This window comes from Oncorhynchus mykiss, chromosome 6 (genome assembly GCF_057628025.1).
Source record: "Oncorhynchus mykiss isolate SJ-2025 chromosome 6, ASM5762802v1, whole genome shotgun sequence".
In the NCBI taxonomy this organism is placed as follows: Eukaryota; Metazoa; Chordata; class Actinopteri; order Salmoniformes; family Salmonidae; genus Oncorhynchus; species Oncorhynchus mykiss.
Genome location: NC_143027.1, coordinates 31,705,120 through 31,724,154, shown reverse-complemented (window position 1 = coordinate 31,724,154; position 19,035 = coordinate 31,705,120). Strand labels below are relative to the sequence as shown.

At 42.7% G+C, this 19,035-nt stretch overlaps 1 protein-coding gene across 5 annotated transcripts in view; it reads left to right on the top strand.

The window, feature by feature from the left end:
* Nucleotides 1-19,035, top strand: part of LOC110525740 (coronin-1C-A) — a 75,701-nt gene that overhangs the window by 26,431 nt on the left and 30,235 nt on the right. For 4 of the 5 annotated variants that reach the window (XM_021606140.3, XM_021606142.3, XM_036979880.2 and 1 more), the window contains one exon: nucleotides 12,985-13,184. In XM_021606140.3, coding sequence (XP_021461815.3) covers nucleotides 12,985-13,184 — 200 coding nt within the window. Of the gene's footprint in view, nucleotides 1-3,893; nucleotides 4,070-12,984; nucleotides 13,185-19,035 lie in introns of all 5 variants that reach the window. The other variant, XM_090237657.1, reaches the window with a different exon arrangement.

Sequence of the window (19,035 nt, the reverse complement as noted above, 5' to 3'; positions counted from 1 at the left end):
AAAGCAGCACCTTATCTTATTTAAGAAACGCGGTGGAATGTAGATGGAATTGGATTACAGTGGTTCACTGTGGCTTTGGTTACAGGAAAGGGATTTCATGTTTGGTATCTCCATGCGTTCTGCGTGGCAAAAGTACATGGAGAGCATTGAGGTGATGGTACAGAAAGAAAAGCCTTGGGACAACATGGATGGCAGACTCTGTGGCAAGAGAGGGGCCTCCACTCCAGTGTGGTGGCTATGTGGTTAATTGTTGGTAAGTTAGTTAATTAGAGATACTTAATGTGCACTCACTGACAAACAGATGGCAAACAAATACCATACAGCTATAGCATGTGGTGTAGTTATTATGCATTTCATCATCAAATAGGTTGTGGGCTTTGCTTTCCTTAATGTCATAGCCCTTTAGCTCGTCCTGTCAGTTGAGGACGCGAGGCCTAGTATCTGTCAACAAAATAAGCTCTCTCTGCTTAACTTTGTAAATCACTAGTATCCTCTCGGCAAATAGCTTTCAATTGACAAAATTACCAAATGGAACATATTTCATAACTTGTAAAGAACACACACAGTCCTGGTTAAATTCTGACATATCAGGTGTTTGAAAAACATGGTCATTGCTCTTTTCCTTCCTCTGTTTCTGTGCCCTATTTTATTGACCACTTTTGGCAAGTTTTTCTCTCTTGAGTTTGAATCCGTACCAACGTGTGATGTGAATATAGCCTAGTGATTGAACAGATTCCAATTTTGATGCTGTGTGTTATGAAGTGGTTCCATCATATTTGGTCCTTTTCTAATTCTGATCTCTTTCCTTGGCTGACTTTACCCCTCTCTTCTTCACATAGAGCCTGGGTGTGTTGTTGGGATTTCCTGGTCAAATCCTGCTGGTGATCCCTGCAGTGAGCTATGAAATTGAGTGCTTGATAACATTAGCACCGGTCTGGTTCCCAAGTAACCACTATGTAGTGAGGGTATGTTGAAAGAAAATTGTGAAATCTATTTGGATTGACATTGTTCACCTTGGCTTTGGTTGACCTCCTGCCAATACCCCATGTACTGTACCATGTACTTTTTAAAATCCCTTCTCTTATATTGTCAGTGGCTCTCACGTGTAGAGAGGGAGAGACATGCTGGGACTTTAAAGCAGAGAGGATGCTGACCTGATCTGTCAGTGTGGGTGGGGGGATTGGGATCCAACAGGATATGGCCCTTCCTCCTCATTTCCATGTCTGTGTACAATTTCCCTTTACTCAGGATTCAGATTGATCAGTAAACCAACCTTTCCCCCAGCCTGATACTGTCTCTATTTCCTTGTTTGTATTGTTTTGCAGCGATCCCTGTGGAACATTGTCTGGGTGGGGCAGTATTAGCGTTGCAGGCTTCTTATTGACAAACCAGTTTTGGCACTGATAGCCGTAGACAGAATGAGGTAACCATGTTGTTAGAACAGGGTTTTCTTCTGCATCAAAATGGGGCTTAGGTGGTGGGTGTGACTGGGCGTGGCCAATGGTGCAATCACTGATCAGTGTTTGTCACTCCTGTTAGCTGCAGTGACAATGTAGCCGTTTTAAAGCCTATTTCCTGCAATAATACATTATGCCATGCCGTATGTGATCTGAGTGACTCAAACATTGTAATTTTTTTTATTTTTTTAAATAGCCATTTTAAATTCTCCTTGTCTTGCTTTTGTTTTGGTGACTTAGTTCACAAAGATCTTATTTAAAAAATAAATGGATCCATTTTATATTTTCTACATCTGTCTGGGTTTAGTCTTAAGTTTAAACTTTTCCATCCCAAATTAGTTTTGCTGTTCGGACAATAGGCTGCCTGCCCGAGAATTTCTATGCAGAAAACAACCTGTAGTAGTAGGCCTAATTGTGATGCATGAACATAACCATGTATGGAGTTAGATTGTGACTGAGCTGCAAGGGAAATAAAAGGCGTTCCCTCTGGGCAACTACAAGGTCTCGCGCTCCTCTTTTTGACTCTCTTCACCTCTTTTCAGTAACTGCTTCCCAGCCTTATGTCAGAGCATAACAATGTGCCTTGGTTTAATAGAAGGCAGCAGTCCCCACTCCCCAGCACTCCGCTTTGACTGTTTGGTAGAGGGGAGAGGAGTCCTCTAACTCTCTGTGCTCTCAAGGAAAGGGGGAATAGGCTGAAGTAGTGGTATGCAGAGAAGGATTCAAAAAAGTCACACTGGTTCCATTTCCTGCTAGTCATTTCCTCAGGCTGAGGGTCCTGGCCTATCAGTGGCAGCCAAAGCCATGGTGTGATCCTTGGTGGTCCTCCTTTCTGTCTCTCAACATCAGTTGATGTTGAGAGACATCTGACATCTCCGTGATCTGACTGGCCTGTCCTACGATCAGTGAACCACATGACCCAGGAGACAGTAGAGGGAATGACAAGGCACCCTCAGGAACAGTGACACATGGCTGAGACTCGGATTGGTAACAACCCTCTGTCGCCTCGCTGGTGGGGTTACTAGGCAGATGAGGCCCAGACTAGCCGGCTCAAACCACTAGTTAGCTTGATCCATCCAGCTTGGAGCTGATCTGTCATCAGTATTGTGGAATAGTTATAATGTTAAGGCTAGATTTTAATAGCGCTGCTCTCGGATCAGCTTTCTGTCTTTCAATCCTATCATTATTGACACATACTTCAACGACACACTTAGCGAAGGTTCTGTCCATGTGGTGTTTTGGGAAACATGTTATCTTCGGCCATTGTTGGAACGATGCATCCAATTAAACACTCGTAAGCCTATGTTCCATCGCTATCAGAGAACCCAGCCCTGGCTAACCTTTAGAGGGATACTTTGGGATTTTGGCAATGAGGCTCTTTATCTACTTCCACAGAGTCCGATGAACTCGTGGCTGCCACCTTTGTCTGTCCAGTATGAGGAAGTTTAGGGCCTCATTGTCAAAATTCCAAAGGATCATTTTAACCTATCAAGCACCAGTACCTCTACTCATGTTGGTGCTCTATTGTATTTGTTAACCTTGACATATGCATTCAGATGAGACCCCTTGAGGACTGAATACAGTAGTGCAGGTCCAGCCTGGGAACTGGTTGATTTAATCTATCCACCACCAGTGATGACTGAGGATGCTGTGTGGAGCAGGAAGTACGTGATATCCTCCTGTAGAGGATAGGATAGCCAGGCTACGGTGCTCCGTCATGCAAGACTGTCTGACCGAGCTCTGTTACACACCTAACCTCCCCTGCCCACTCCGCTATCACTGTCACATACCACAGTTGTAAAATCCCAGTGTGCCTTAAATGTTCATTTTTGGAATTTCTTTCCTCCTTAATGCGCTTGAGCCAATCAGTTGTGTTGTGACGATGTAGGGGGGTGTACAGAACAGCCCTATTTGGTAACAGACCAAGTCCATATTATGGCAAGAACAGCTGAAATAAGCCAAGATAAAATACAGTCCATTACTTTATGACATGAAGTTCAGTCAATACGGAACATTTCGATTTTGAAGGTTTCTTCATGTGCAGTCGCAAAAACCATTTTTAGTACGATGATGACCCTCTCATGAGGACCGCCACAGGAATGGAAGACCCAGAGTTACCTCTGCTGCAGAGTTACCAGCCTCAGAAATTGTTAATAAATGCTTCAGAGTTCAAGTAACACACATCTCAACTGTTCAGAGGAGACTGTGTGAATCAGGCCTTCATGGTCGAATTGCTGCAAATAAACCACTACTAAAGGACACCAATAATGGTGGTGTTATGGTGTGGGTGTGCTTTGCTGGTGACACTGTCTGATTTATTTAGAATTCAAGGCACACTGAACCAGCATGGCTGCCACACCATTCTGCAGCGATACACCATCCCATCTGGTTTGGTCTTAGTCCCACTATCACCACTATCATTTTGTTTTTCAACAGAACAATGACCCAACACACCTCCAGGCTTTGTAAGGGGTATTTGACAAAGAAGGAGAGTGATGGAGTGCTGCATCAGATGACCTGGGCTCCACAATCCCCCGACCTCAACCAAATTGAGATGGTTTGAGATGAGTTGGACCCCAGAGTGATGGAAAAGCAGCCAACAAGTGCTTTGCGTATGTTGGAACTCCTTCAAGACTGTTGGAAAAGCATTCCTCTTGAAGCTGGTTGAGAGAATGCCAAGCTATCATCAAGGCAAAGGGTGGCTGTTTGAAAAATCTCAAATATAAAATATATTTTGATTTGCTTAACACTTTTTGGGTGACTACATGATTCCAAATGTGTTTTTCATAGTTTAAGTCTTCACTATTATATAATGTAGAAAATGGTAAAAATAAATAAAAACCCTTTAATGAGTAGGTGTGTCTAAACTTTTGACTGGTACTGAATATCACATCAATCTACTGACAGTCCGGCTCTCTGTTGTCCTCAGAGCAGTAGCCTAATGTAGCCCCTTCAATGTTTTCTTTTACATGTGGAGAAGTTTGCATAATGCCATGAAACAACTTTTTTTCCTTAGTTTTAGAGGTCAAATAGCCTTTTTATCAAAACGTTCCTGGTCTTTTTGTTTGGAGAAAAGTGATATCTGTGTGTGGCCTAATTCATGGCATGAAGTTGGGCATTCCGCTCTATGTGATATAATACCTGTTAAACAGAACTGATCTGACAGCAGCTTTCCTTCAAATACTACTCCTGGACATAGGGTTTAATTCACTGTGCTGTTTGTCTATGGCTGCACCTTCTCTCATAAATGTTACGTTTTAAACATTCCTTGGCTGGTATTTTACTGATGTTGCTAAGCAGCGTCTCAGTGTTTGTAAACATGGCCTGGAGACCTTGCTGTGACTTGGCAGGGCGTCCAGTCTCAACTAAGTCTCAACTATAGGGATGGCTGACTCACAAATTAGGCTAAAACTGACAACTGGTTCATTTGGCCAAACAGAGCCAGCCTGTCAAGCACGTCCTTACTGAACTGAGAAAACGCTTCTCCACTCTTGCTGTCTCAGTCAAAGATGTTCCAGCCTCAGCTAGCTCGCAGCATATCTGCCAACTGCCAATATCTGTAGCCATGGCCCTGCATTGACCCCTGATGCAGGGGCCGTAACGCATAGCAGAATGTCCCAGCGTGAATTGCTCCTCGCCAGGGATGGAGATTGTGGTCATTATGCATTCAGGTCAGGCAGACTAGTGTGGAGACCAAACTGGAACAGCAGGGTGTTTGTCTGACTATGAGGGGGGTCTATGGTTCATTGGGTTGGACAGACGAGGCCTGTGATGAGCAGGAGGGTAGCTGGGGCTGCTCTGCTGGTGGAGGTCCTGTCACTGCAGGAACAAAACGCTCATTATCCATGCATTGTTTCATCCTACTCATCCATCTGTGGATGATGTGTAGTAGACCTGGAAAGTGTTGTCTGTTAGCAGCAGATGAATCACTGCCGACGGAGAGGAACCCTGTTGACGTTATTTATTTAACCGTACTTCTGTCGTAATGGAACAGGTATCAAATGTACCCACTTGGCATCTATGCGCTCTAACGAGACTGATTTTGGTTTACTGTGATAATTAGCCATGGTCCCTCACACATTCTGGGGAACAACCAGGCTCTGCTCTGACTGAGCCAGGACCCTGGTGAGCTCTGCTGTTCACAGTGGACTACCAGTCAATGATTGCCTCCCCATTCTAGAGTTGGCTTCCTTCAGCCAAGGGACCATATGGTGCCATCAGACCCGGTGTGAGGAGAGTGGCTTTAATTGAACACTTGGAGTGGCCCTAAATTAGTATTTCCTTCCCATTAAACATGGACACCACGGTTTGTTCCTGAATAAAGCTGTTTTGTGCACAATTTCTACCACACTGACAACTTGGCACCATAGAGGACTAAAATGTCTGGCGTCTACATGTCTTCCTTTATCATACCTTCTTAAGATAGTGTTATTTCTGGAGTTGGCGTGTGTGTGATCTGCATTGGACCACAAGCTGTCCGTATTGAATCTGCAGATTCAGGCAGCTTGATGGAAACTCATACAGGTTGTTGCAATGCTCTGTACTGGGCTGCTGTAAGCAGGCTGTTTCCACTCTGTGTTCCCTCAGTCTTGGATAATGAGAACATACGAGACTGGGGTCTTGTATGTCCTCAGCTTGGTTCGAAGAGCTGTAGGCCTACTGCGCTAGTACAGTATGGTCTAGATCGGCATGATGGTGTGAAAAAGGGGAAAACTGCCTGCTGTGACTGAACCTAAAGCTGATGGGTAACCTTCAGACCACACCAAGAGGGCTCAAACTGTGCAGGCCAACATGGCCGCCATGCCAAAATCTCAAACGTCATTAAGGACATTTGAGGCATTTTTTCTCTCCAAGTTTGTCTAAATTCTGTGGTTATTCCCTACAGCTCCCAGTTGGCTTAATGCCTGTCCTAGCTCACTCACTACAGTGTGTTTATGCTTTTGGCAGGACAATACGCTTGATTGTTTACATTACCTGTTTTCTTTTTTTCTTTTTCACTCAATCAGTTTATATATCAGCAGCACACAATCATATTGTGTGAAAAGACAGAGGAGCATGGAACAAATCTTGAAGCGTTAGCCAAAGTGTTGTGTTGTGGCCATATTGTTCCATACAGCTGTTATGGCATCACTTTATACAGAGTTTTGTGTGGAAAAAGCATCATGTTATCCATGCATGATAACCCTCCTTATAGCGTCGTCCTTGCTCTTCTCAGTCTCTCAGAACGCACACACTCAACGGGTTTGTTTTGTGTATGTTACTGTTAGACATGCTCTGGTGCCTTTGACGTACTAAGTTTAAAAAAAAATGTTTTTTTAACCTTCAGCTTTGGGCTGGATGTATCAATGTTTAGTTCATGCATGGCTAATCTATGAGCATAATTACTTATATCCCTACTTTAAAGGCGACTGTTTTCTGGAAGCTGTGCAGCGTCCCCTACATTTACCCTGACGTGGGCCAGCCCCCTAGCAATTTAGTTTAGCCAATGAGCTTCAGCCCCTCAACATTTGAGTGACAGATAATCAGAATCACACAGTGCCAGAGAGCGTGCAATGACGTGGTGCATACTTTTGGCTCGTGGGCTCTACTTTCAGAACTACTGGCTAAAAAGTATACAAAAGTATCTGAAAATATCTTTAACGTACTATTCCCTACAGGGGTGGCCTCGGCTGAGCCTTAAGCATGAGAACAGAGGGGATCAAGGGATCAACAGGAGAAGGTGCTTCTGTTTGGGTTGGTTATGACTCTGTGGATGAGGGATTGGACAAGAGGAAATGGTGGTTGATTTGTGTATGTTTCCACTGTTGGTTGCCCTGCTGCCAAGGTTCTTCCTTCCTTTATCTCCAGCATGGGGCGGGCATACGTGGGCTGTGTGCCTGAATGCCTCTAGCATGTTGAGGCTGGTGATGAGAGGTTAAGTCTAACCTAACCTACACCAGGATCTGAGCTTGTATTCCACAAGGGTTATTATCAGTGGAGTAGTGTTGCATATCTGCCTGTCACTGTGTGCCACTCCCATCCACATAAATAACTTCCTGCCTGACAGACACCACCACCACCACCACATGCCCTTCTTCGCAAGACAATTAGAATGGGAATGGGTAGGAAAGTGTGTGAATTGTAGATAGCCTGGTGCTGCCAGGCAGTCTTGCATCATATCAGCAGATCAGAGCTAGACTACACAGATCTGAAGTTCTCCTGTAGAATTCTCCGATACAGAGCTGAATTGTTCCTTTTATTCAGGCAAGTCATCCAGATCCTGAGGCAGCAAAGTGTCCCCAAACCATCACACTTCCTCCACTCCGATCCCAATTGAGATGTTGTGGCAGAACTTGAAACTAGAAGTTCATGCTTGAAAACCCACATGTCGCTAAGTGAGAACAGTTCTGCATGCAAGATCGGGCCAAAATTCCTCCACAGCAATGTGAGACTGATCAACAACTACAGGAAGCATTTGGTTGTTGCAGCTAAAGGTGGCACAACCCGTTATTGAGCGTAAGGTATGGCTGGGTGATATGGCCAAAATATCATATGGTATTTTTCAAATTTATCACGCTATTTGACATTTGTTTTATGGTTTTTATTAATACAAGTTCTACATTTTCTTTGAGTAGTGCGTGACCCTATTCTACATTTTCTTTGAGTAGTGCGTGACCCTATTCTACATTTTTTCAATGGGTCTTTATCCATTTGGAATGTTTTATACTGTTCAATTCAACTTCAACCTAAAATAATTTCCTGCGTTCCCATTCATTTCTACATTCCCTTCGCTCATTTGAGAATTTCCACACTGCCACGATTTGGGCAAAAATACTATGCCTTTAACCGAATGTTGCAATTGTGATTTCGATCAAAACACTTGGGTGAGCTTTTGGAATCATGGAAAGAGAATGTTTATTATAATGCTATATTTCGAATATAAATAATAGTGGGCACTTTGAATACAGTGTTTGACATGACAACGAATGAAAATGCCATGGATGAGTTATTGTGACAGAATAGGATCCAAAGTGATGTTCAGGTTTTAAATTTTAAAAAATTATCCTTTATTTAACCAGGTAGGCTAGTTGAGAGCAAGTTCTCATTTACAACTGACCTGGCCAAGATAAAGTAAAGCAGTTATATATATATATATATATATATACACACACACTCTCTCTCGCAAGACACTGTGTGTGTGTAAGTATTCGGCCCCCTTGAACTTTGACCTTTTGCCACATTTCAGGCTTCAAACATAAAGATATAAAACTGTATTTTTTTGTGAAGAATCAACAAGTGGGACACAATCATGAAGTGGAACGACATTTATTGGATATTTCAAACTTTTTTTAACAAATCAAAAACTGGAAAATTGGGCGTGCAAAATTATTCAGCCCCTTTACTTTCAGTGCAGCAAACTCTCTCCAGAAGTTCAGTGAGGATCTCTGAATGATCCAATGTTGACCTAAATGACTAATGATGATAAATACAATCCACCTGTGTGTAATCAAGTCTCTGTATAAATGCACCTGCACTGTGATAGTCGCAGAGGTCCGTTAAAAGCGCAGAGAGCATCATGAAGAACAAGGAACACACCAGGCAGGTCCGAGATACTGTTGTGAAGAAGTTTAAAGCCGGATTTGGATACAAAAGATTTCCCAAGCTTTAAACATACCAAGGAGCACTGTGCAAGTGATAATATTGAAATGGAAGGAGTATCAGACCACTGCAAATCTACCAAGACCTGGCCGTCCCTCTAAACTTTCAGCTCATACAAGGAGAAGACTGATCAGAGATGCAGCCAAGAGGCCCATGATCACTCTGGATGAACTGCAGAGATCTACAGCTGAGGTGGGAGACTCTGTCCATAGGACAACAATCAGTCGTATATTGCACAAATCTGGCTTTATGGAAGAGTGGCAAGAAGAAAGCCATTTCTTAAAGATATCCATAAAAAGTGTTGTTTAAAGTTTGCCACAAGACACCTGGAAGACACACCAAACATGTGGAAGAAGGTGCTCTGGTCAGATGAAACCAAAATTGAACTTTTTGGCAACAATGCAAAACGTTATGTTTGGCGTAAAAGCAACACAGCTGAACACACCATCCCCACTGTCAAACATGGTGGTGGCAGCATCATGGTTTGGGCCTGCTTATCTTCAGCAGGGACAAGGAAGATGGTTAAAATTGATGGGAAGATGGATGGAGCCAAATACAGGACCATTCTGAAAGAACCTGATGGAGTCTGCAAAAGACCTGAGACTGGGACAGAGATTTGTCTTCCAACAAGACAATGATCCAAAACATAAAGCAAAATCTACAATGGAATGGTTCAAAAATAAACATATCCAGGTGTTAGAATGGCCAAGTCAAAGTCCAGACCTGAATCCAATCGAGAATCTGTGGAAAGAACTGAAAACTGCTGTTCACAAATGCTCTCCATCCAACCTCACTGAGCTCGAGCTGTTTTGCAAGGAGGAATGGGAAAAAATGTCAGTCTCTCGATGTGCAAAACTGATAGAGACATACCCCAAGCGACAGCTGTAATCGCAGCAAAAGGTGGCGCTACAAAGTATTAACTTAAGGGGGCTGAATAATTTTGCACGCCCAATTTTTCAGTTTTTGATTTGTTAAAAAAGTTAGAAATATCCAATAAATGTCGTTCCATTTCATGATTGTGTCCCACTTGTTGTTGATTCACAAAAAAATACAGTTTTATATCTATGTTTGAAGCCTGAAATGTGGCAAAAGGTCGCAAAGTTCAAGGGGGCCGAATACTTTCGCAAGGCACTGTATATATGGTAAGATTAGGGAGATAAGGCAATAAATAGGCCATGTTGTGCAGAAGATGAATGTGCAAGTAGAGATAAATAAATACAGTATGGGGATGAGGTAGTTGGATGGGCTATTTAGATGGGCTATGTGCAGTGATCTGTGAGCTGCTCTGACAGCTGGTGCTTAAAGCTACTCACTGTAGTGAGTGATTTTTGCAGTTCGTTCCAGTCATTGGCAGCAGAGAACTGGAAGGAAAGGCAGCCAAATGAAGTATTGGCTTTGGGGGCTGCTGGAGCGAGTGCTGCTATGGTGACCAGTGAGCTGAGAAGGCGGGGCTTTACTTAGCGGAGACTTGTAGATGACCTGGAGCCAGTGGGTTTGGCGACGAGTATGAAGCAAGGGCCAGCCAACGAGAGCGTACAGGTCGCAGTGGTGGGTAGTATATAGGGCTTTGGTGACAAAATGGATGGCACTGTAATAGACTGCATCCAGTTTGTTGAGTAGAGTGTTGGAGGCTATTTTGTAAATGACATGGCCGAAATTGAGGATCGGTAGGATGGTCAGTTTTACGAGGGTATGTTTGGCAGCATAAGTGAAGGATGCTTTGTTGAGAAGTCTGAAGCGGATTCTAGATTACATTTTGGATTGGAGATGCTTAATGTGAGTCTGGAAGGAGAGTTTACAGTCTAACCAGACACTTAGGTATTTGTAGTTGTCCACATATTCTAAGTCAGAACCATCCAGAGTAGTGATGCTGGACTGGCGGGCAGGTGCGGGCAGCGATCGGTTGAAGAGCATCCATTTAGTTTTACTTGCATTTAAGAGCATTTGGAGGCCACGGAAGGGGAGTCGTATGGCATTGAAGCTCGTCTGGAGGTTCGTTAAGTGTCCTAGGGGACCCTATAATCTTTGGCTACATTAAATCGTTATTCATATAGCCAACATTCATGCTTTGTCTATTCCTCTATGATTTTAGGAGATACTGTTGCACAAACGACATGCTGATTTAATCCTCCACCAGTACTGGTATTAGCTAGCTACGTTTGCTCTGACTCAGTACTTTTATTAGCTAGTGTAGCTAGCCAGCTAACTAGTGATTAGCATTAGTGGCTAACACAATTTAGCTTAACTTGCTAAGAAAATACTAACTAGCTGTTTGCAAATGTAAGAAACCCAAACTAATATTGGTAATTAACATCAAAGTGGAAACAACATTGTTGTCATCAACATTGTTGCATGTGCTGTATTGACCATGCAGACTGAAGTGTATCATGGTCAAGCAACAACATATGTGCTTCTTGAGTGAAGGGGTGGGACTAGGTCTGTGGAAAGAGAGCGGAGATGGATGACTGAGTAAACTCTTAAAATGGATGTTACACACAGCGTATCACTTTTAACAAAACGAACTTTCAAATACCGTTATAGAAGGCAAGGTAAAAACCCAAACCAGTCCGTGCATAAATACCGGTGTATAGTAAAATACAGTATATCGCCCAGCCCTAGTGTGAGGGGGCAATTACTTTTTCACACAGGGATATTGGGTGTTGGTTAACTTTGTTAATGAAATAAAATAAATGTTATTTGTAAACTCATTCCCTTTATCTAATATTAGGCTTGGTTAAAGATCTGTTAACATTCAGAATCAAAAATAGAGAATCAGAAAGGGGGCCAACACTTTTTTTCACGACACTGTATCTGAGAGGTTGAAGATGCCCTTTAAACCCTGTCAAACCAAGACTTATCTCTTGGTCTTATTAGACTGTGATTACACTTTAACCTGTGTGGTTAAAGTTTACAGATTTAACGCCCAGCCCTACTCTCAGCGTTCTGCAAGTTGACCCTAATTATCTGGTTCCTCGTTGCCAGTGTATGAGGAAGTACACAACAGCCAATGTAGGCGTAGTTCTTGTATTTCTGGTGGTGGATCAAAGGAATGATACAGTTATGCTCATTGCTCAACTCTAAATAATTTCCCACGCTGGCTCGTGTCTGCTGAATGTCAGCCTGGTCGTATGACAGAGGAATGGGGAAGGAGTGTTAGTCTGATCTGCCACATGGTTCCTCTGTCTGTACTGTAATGCTGCTGGAGAACCTTACATTAGTTTGCATCCCAAATTGCACCCTATTCTCTATATAGTGCACTACTTTTGACCAGGGCCAATAGAGAGTAGTAATGATGGGGGTGGGATCAATACGGTTACATATCGGAATATTTTTTGACTACATATCGTATCTATCGTTTTGACATATAAATTATTTTTGCGCTAGTTGGCTGTACCTGCACCAAAACTCCAGTATTTTTCCTTCATAGCTTGTTCTCCAACTTCTTTTTAAATAGGGAGTCCATTTGTTTTCAGCACTTTTTTTATTTTCCATGACTGATCAAAGCTTTGTTCCCCATTGTCCCTCTGCAGTATATGACGAGCAGTATGTTTGGAATATGGAATCTTAATACAATTACAGTATAGAATCGCAATACATTGTATCGTGATTGTATCTGGAGGTCCCTGGCAATTGCCATCCCTAGAGATTAGGGTGCAGTTTGGGATGCATACGAGGCTGAGCCTCATATCTGGGAGGGGAATGGGTACAGGGCTCAGAGTAACCAGGGGAGAGAATTTCCATTTCATGTGATTTTAGATTTTATAGGCCTAGATTCTTATCCTAAAATAATTTGCTTGGTTTTGTCTTTTATATCCTTGACCGTGACCACTTTGAAACTAAACCCCAAATTTCTCTCCAACCCCCCCCCCCCCTTCCTTCCACTGCCCAGATATGTTCAGGCGAGTTGTACGAGCGAGCAAATTCCGTCATGTCTTCGGCCAGGCGCTGAAGAATGACCAGTGCTACGACGACATCAGAGTGTCGAGGGTCACATGGGACAGCTCGTTCTGCGCCGTCAACCCCAAGTTTGTCGCTATCATCATAGAGGCCAGCGGAGGCGGGGCCTTCCTGGTCCTCCCTCTTCACAAGGTGAGTCTGGGGTTATTGACTATAAACACTGCATTGTGTGGATCTGTCGGTGGGTTTCACAAGGAAACCTGTGTCAAGCGACAGAGGGTTTCTACATTCATATGGGCATGTGCACTTTCTGCCTGAACAGATTTGGTCTATGGCCTAGTTTGACTGATCCTCACTGTCTGTGGCTTTGAAACATACTTCAACCCTGCTCCATCCCACACACTTTGGCCTGGGCCAGGCTTTCAACGCCCCCTGGGTATTCAACACGCCCTTTCTGTAGGGAACAACCAGGCCTGTCACACACAGCACAATTTACTGCTGACATACTCACACACACCCAGGGGAAATCACACATTGGCCACCTACAAATTCCAACATTGCAGTTTAAAAATGCGTTCATATTTTCCTTAATCATTCATGAGGATGAAGTAACAGCATCTCGGAGGCATGTTTCAGGCTGTGGTTGAGGACCGACAAGACGGGGGGATTTCGAGCTGCATGACTGTAGTCTCTGGTGGCCTGGGTGAGTGGGTGAGATGGAGATGGTTTTTGACAGGCTGGGTTGCTTAGCAGTGCAGGCAGCAGTACCTACTTGTGGTGGTCAGTGGAGAGAGACTGCAGACTGACTGGCCCAGATGTGAGAGACTGACACTTTGGTACAAAACTCTATATTCTGGGGAAGATCCTATAGAGCCCTTTCTGTGTTTGCAAACATTGCCGCACGAGGTGGATGCGTGCAAGTTGTTGGCAGAACACAGGGGAGTTCTTGTAGAACGCCAGCAAAAAACCGCCTCTGTTCCAACAACTTTTGGATTATAATTGGATTTTAAGGCTCGTATGAATGTCCTGCTTAATATAATGTTTGTCATCGTCAACCAACTGCATTATACTTGTGGGGAGGTAGGTTGCCTAGTGGTTAGAGCGTTGGTCTAGTAACAGAAAAGTTGCACGTTCGAATCCCCGAGCTGCCAAGGTAAAAATCTGTCGTTCTGCCCCTGAACAGGGCAGTTAACCCACTGTTCCTAGGCCATCGTTGAAATAAGAATTTGTTCTTGACTGACTTGCCTATTTAAATAAATAAAAATACACTTAAACCGGTAAAATGGCTCTTTGGCTAGCTTTTGCTACAGCCTATGTCAGTGAGCATTAGCTTTCTCGCTAACAACTGCTGCAGCCATAATGTATTTTGCAACGATCACAAGCAAATTATAATCTTACACTGTTCAAGCAATAATCAGAACTTCATTGTGAGCGCATGAGACTCCAAGAAGTGATTTTGTTTAGAGGTAATAACGTAAATCTAGGCTATGTTGAATGGGCGCAGATAGCTTTCTTACTGCAGCCTAGAGTTGTGTGTGACGTAAGTGTGTCGTGTTCTGGAAAGGGGTCTATTAAGGCTGTCTTTGTATCAACTCATTTTCTTAATAGTAACTTGTTTTTTTTTTCAACTCTTCTACATTTTGAACAGAAAGAAGCCCCTGTCAGCCCAGAGGCAGTTCAGCTTTAATGACAGGACTCTAAATGACCCCGTCTTAAAAGATTCACAGTTCATTTTCAAATATGTAATTTATCGTCTTCCCTCAGGGTGGGACAAAACAGTACCGTAGAATGCTGTAGCAGCTATCATTCAACTTTTTGTTCGTTGTGCCTGTAGGCCATCTCCTACGTCCTCAGTGGCGGGATGACACGTGTTAAAGTGTCTGAAGTAAGAGGATCATATTACTTAAGGGGTGTTAGGGTATTTTCAGAGGAAAGCATCCAAACTGGGGTCAGATATTTGATACAAGCAGGATGAGGAAGAGATGACGTCTAAGACATGGACACAATATGAATGCGAACATGGGAGGACAGGGCGAGAAGTGTTACAGTGCCTTTGGAAGCTAGGGTACTCCACATGGACAGCAAAGGCCATCCAGACAAGCTTTTGCTTTCAGCTTTGCCCTTTTGTAGCAGCAAGGTGGTTTTCCATTGAATGTCTGTTTTGCATACAGTAAATAAACATTGGCATTTCAGATTTCGTTACAGGGAGAACAATGTTAGTGTCTGTACCACTGGGATGATTGTCAGCTCTCCCTGAGTTGAGGGTTAGGAAACCTCACATAGGCTGGCTGGCTCTCTCATTTATCATAGTGTTGTGTACAACACAAACTGAACCAAAGGCCTCTGGGGACGGAACCTCCCTGTTCTGCTCACCTCCATATAAGGGTCCTTGAAGAGCTCAGACCACTTGGGTCAGACACTCGTTGAACCCAACGGGGGTAAGGGGGGGACTTTGGTCTGGAATGTCCCTCTGTAACCCCATTAGGTATTATTATGTTGTCATTAGTGTTCAGTAGTCTGGTTGCACCAGACATACGCCCACCCACATAAACATTAGAGGTCGACCGATTACGATTTTTCAACGCCGATACCGATTATTGGAGGACCAAAAAAAGCAGTTTTTATTATTATTTTTTATAATAATAAATTGTAATAATGACAATTACAACAATACTGAATGAACACTTATTTTAATACATCAATAAAATCAATTTAGCCTCAAATAAATAATGAAACCTGTTCAATTTGGTTTAAATAATGCAAAAGAAAGTGTTGGAGTAAAAGTGCAATATGTGAAATGTAAAAAAGCTAACGTTTCAGTTCCTTGCTCAGAACATGAACATATGAAAGCTGGTGGTTCCTTTTAACATGAGTCTTCAATATTCCCAGGTAAGAAGTTTTAGGTTGTAGTTATTATAGGAATTATAGGACTATTTCTCTCTACCATTTGAATTTCATTAACCTTTGACTATTGGATGTTCTTATAGGCACTTTAGTATTGCCAGTGTAACAGTATAGCTTCTGTCCCTCTCCTCGCTCCTACCTGGGCTCGAACCAGGAACACAACGACATCAGCCACCATCGAAGCAGCTTTACTCATCGCTCCACAAAAGTCGCGGCCCTTGCAGAGCAAGGGGAACAACCACTGCAAGTCTGAGCAAGTGATGTTTGAAACGCTATTAGCGCGCACCCTGCTAACTAGCTAGCCATTTCACATCGGTTACACTAGCCTAATCTCGGGAGTTGATAGGCTTGAAGTCACAAACAGCGCTGTGCTTGTGAAGAGCTGCTGACAAAACGCACAAAAATGCTGTTTGAATGAATGCTTACGAGCATGCTGCTGCCTACCATTGCTCAGTCAGACTGCTCTATCAAATCATAGACTTAATTATAACATAATAACACTCAGAAATATGAGCCTTGGGTCATTAATATGGTAGAATCCGGAAACTATTATCTCGAAAACAAGACGTTTATTCTTTCAGTGAAATACGGAACCGTTCCATATTTTATCTAACGGATGGCATCCATAAGTCTAAATATTCCTGTTACATTGCACAACCTTCAATGTTATGTCATAATTATGTAAAAGTCTTGCAAATTAGGCGGCCTAAACTGTTGCATATACACTGAAGTGACACAATTTCACCTGGTTAATATTGCCTGCTAACCTGGATTTATTTGAGCTAAATATGCAGGTTTAAAAATATATACTTCTGTGTATTGATTTTAAGAAAGGCATTGATGTTTATGGTTAGGTACACAATGAAGCAACGATACGCACCGCATCGATTATATGCAACGTAGGACACACTAGGTTAACTACACATGGTTGATGATATTACTAGTTAACTAGTGATTATGATTGATTGTTTTTTATAAGAAGTTTAATGCTAGCTAGCAACTTACCTTGGCTTCTACTGCATTCGCTAAACAGGCAGTCTCCGCGTGGAGTGCAATGAGGCAGATGGTTAGAGCGTTGGACTAGTTAACTGTAAGGTTGCAAGATTGAATCCCCCGAGCTGACAGGGTGAAAATCTGTCGTTCTGCCCCTGAACGAGGCAGTTAACCAACTGTTCCTAGGCTGCCATTGAAAATAAGAATGTGTTCTTAACTGACTTACCTAGTTAAATAAAGATTAAATAAAGGTGTAAAAAATGTTTTTTATAAATTGTCTAAATCGGTGTCCAAAAGTACAGATTTCCAATTGTTATGAAAACTTGAAATCGGCCCTAATTAATCGTCCATTCCGATTAATCGGTCGACCTCTAATAAACATATGCGCATACCCACAGAAACATGCACACAAACGCAATGCTTGGTGGTGTTACTGTCTTTCTGGTCCAGCAGTGCCCCAGTGTCAGCCAGCCAGGGCTTGATATACCCTGTGTGACATACAGTAAGTTATTTTTTTTGTGTCTGTCTGATGTTGACAGGTCTGTGAGCAGGGCAGTGGGCCTTGTCATCTGACTCTGGCTTTGACACAGCTTTACAATCCAGCTTCCGCCTGCCTGTCCCACTCCCAGGTCCCAGATCAGCTTCTGATTCTCTGACTTCTGACAGATGATTCTGCTGTTGGTTTGTCTGACTTTGTACAGTAAGGGTGTGTTGGCAGAACATCGTCTGCTTTGACTGGTGGATTAAAAGTGGACAGAGAGCGTGATGGCTTCATGCGCAGATTAAAGGGTAATTTCCTCAGGCTATGGGTAAAAAGAGAACTCGTTTTCAGATCTGCCTAGAGACTGTCTGGCAGTGTAACTGGTGTGAAATGGCTAGCTAGTTAGCGGTGCGTGCTAGTATTGTTTTAATTGGTGACGTCACTCGTTCTTAGACCTTGAAGTAGTTGTTTCCCTTTTGTGCAGCGATTAGGTAACGATGCTTCGTGGGAGGCAGTTTGATGTGTTGAGGGTCCCTGGTTCGAGCCCAGGTGTGTGTGTGTGTGTGTATATATATTTTTTTTGACCTTTAGTTAACTAAGCAAGTCGGTTAATTAACTTCTCTAGGGTAGGGGGAAGCATTTGGAATTTTGGATGAAATGCCTGCCCAAATTAAACTGCCTGCTACTCAGGCCCAGAAGATGGGATATGCATATAATTGGTATGATTTGGATAAACACTCTAAAGTTGCAAAAACTGTTAAAATAATGTCTGAGTATAACAGAACTGATTTGGCAGGCAAAAACCTGAGATTTTTTTTTTTTTTCTATTCAAATTGCAGTTCCTATGGCTTCCACTAGATGTCAAGTCTTTAGAAATTGTTTCAGGCTTGTATTCTGAAAAATGAGGGAGTAAGAGCAGTCTGAATGAGTGGACCCTGCAGTGTCACAGAGCTTTTTCATGCGCACGACCGAGCGTACCTTTCTCGTTTACCTTTTATATTGACGACGTTATTGTCCGGTTGAAATATTATTGATTTATTTAGGCTAAAAACCACCTGAGGATTGAATTAAACATCGTTTGACATGTTTCTATGAACTTTACGGATACAATTCGGATTTCTTTGTCTGCCTGTTGTGACTGCGTTTTAGCCTGTGGATTACTGAAGAAAACTGAGGTTTTTGGCTATAAAGGGACTTTATCAAACAAAAGGAACATTTATTGAGTAAATGAATGTTTTCTGAGTGCAACCATATGAAGATCATCAAAGGTAAGTGATTCATTTTCTCTATTTCTGACTTGTGTAACTCTTCTACTTGGCTGGTTACGGTTTGTAATGATTTGTCTGCTGGGCGATGTTCTCAAATAATCTTAAGGTATTCTTTGCCGTGAAGCATTTTTTGAATCTGACACCGTGGTTGGATTCACAAGAAGTTAATATTTAAACCTATGTAAAATACTTTTATTTTTTCAGAATTTTTATAATGAGTAATTTTTATAATGAGTATTTCTTAACCCTAGTGAGGTTAAGAACTAATTCTTATTTCCAGTGACGGCCTAGGAACAGTGGGTTAACTACTTTGTTCAGGGGCAGAACGACAGATTTTCACCTTGTCAGCTCGGGGATTCGATCTTCCAACCTCTCGGTTACTATTCAAACGCCCCAG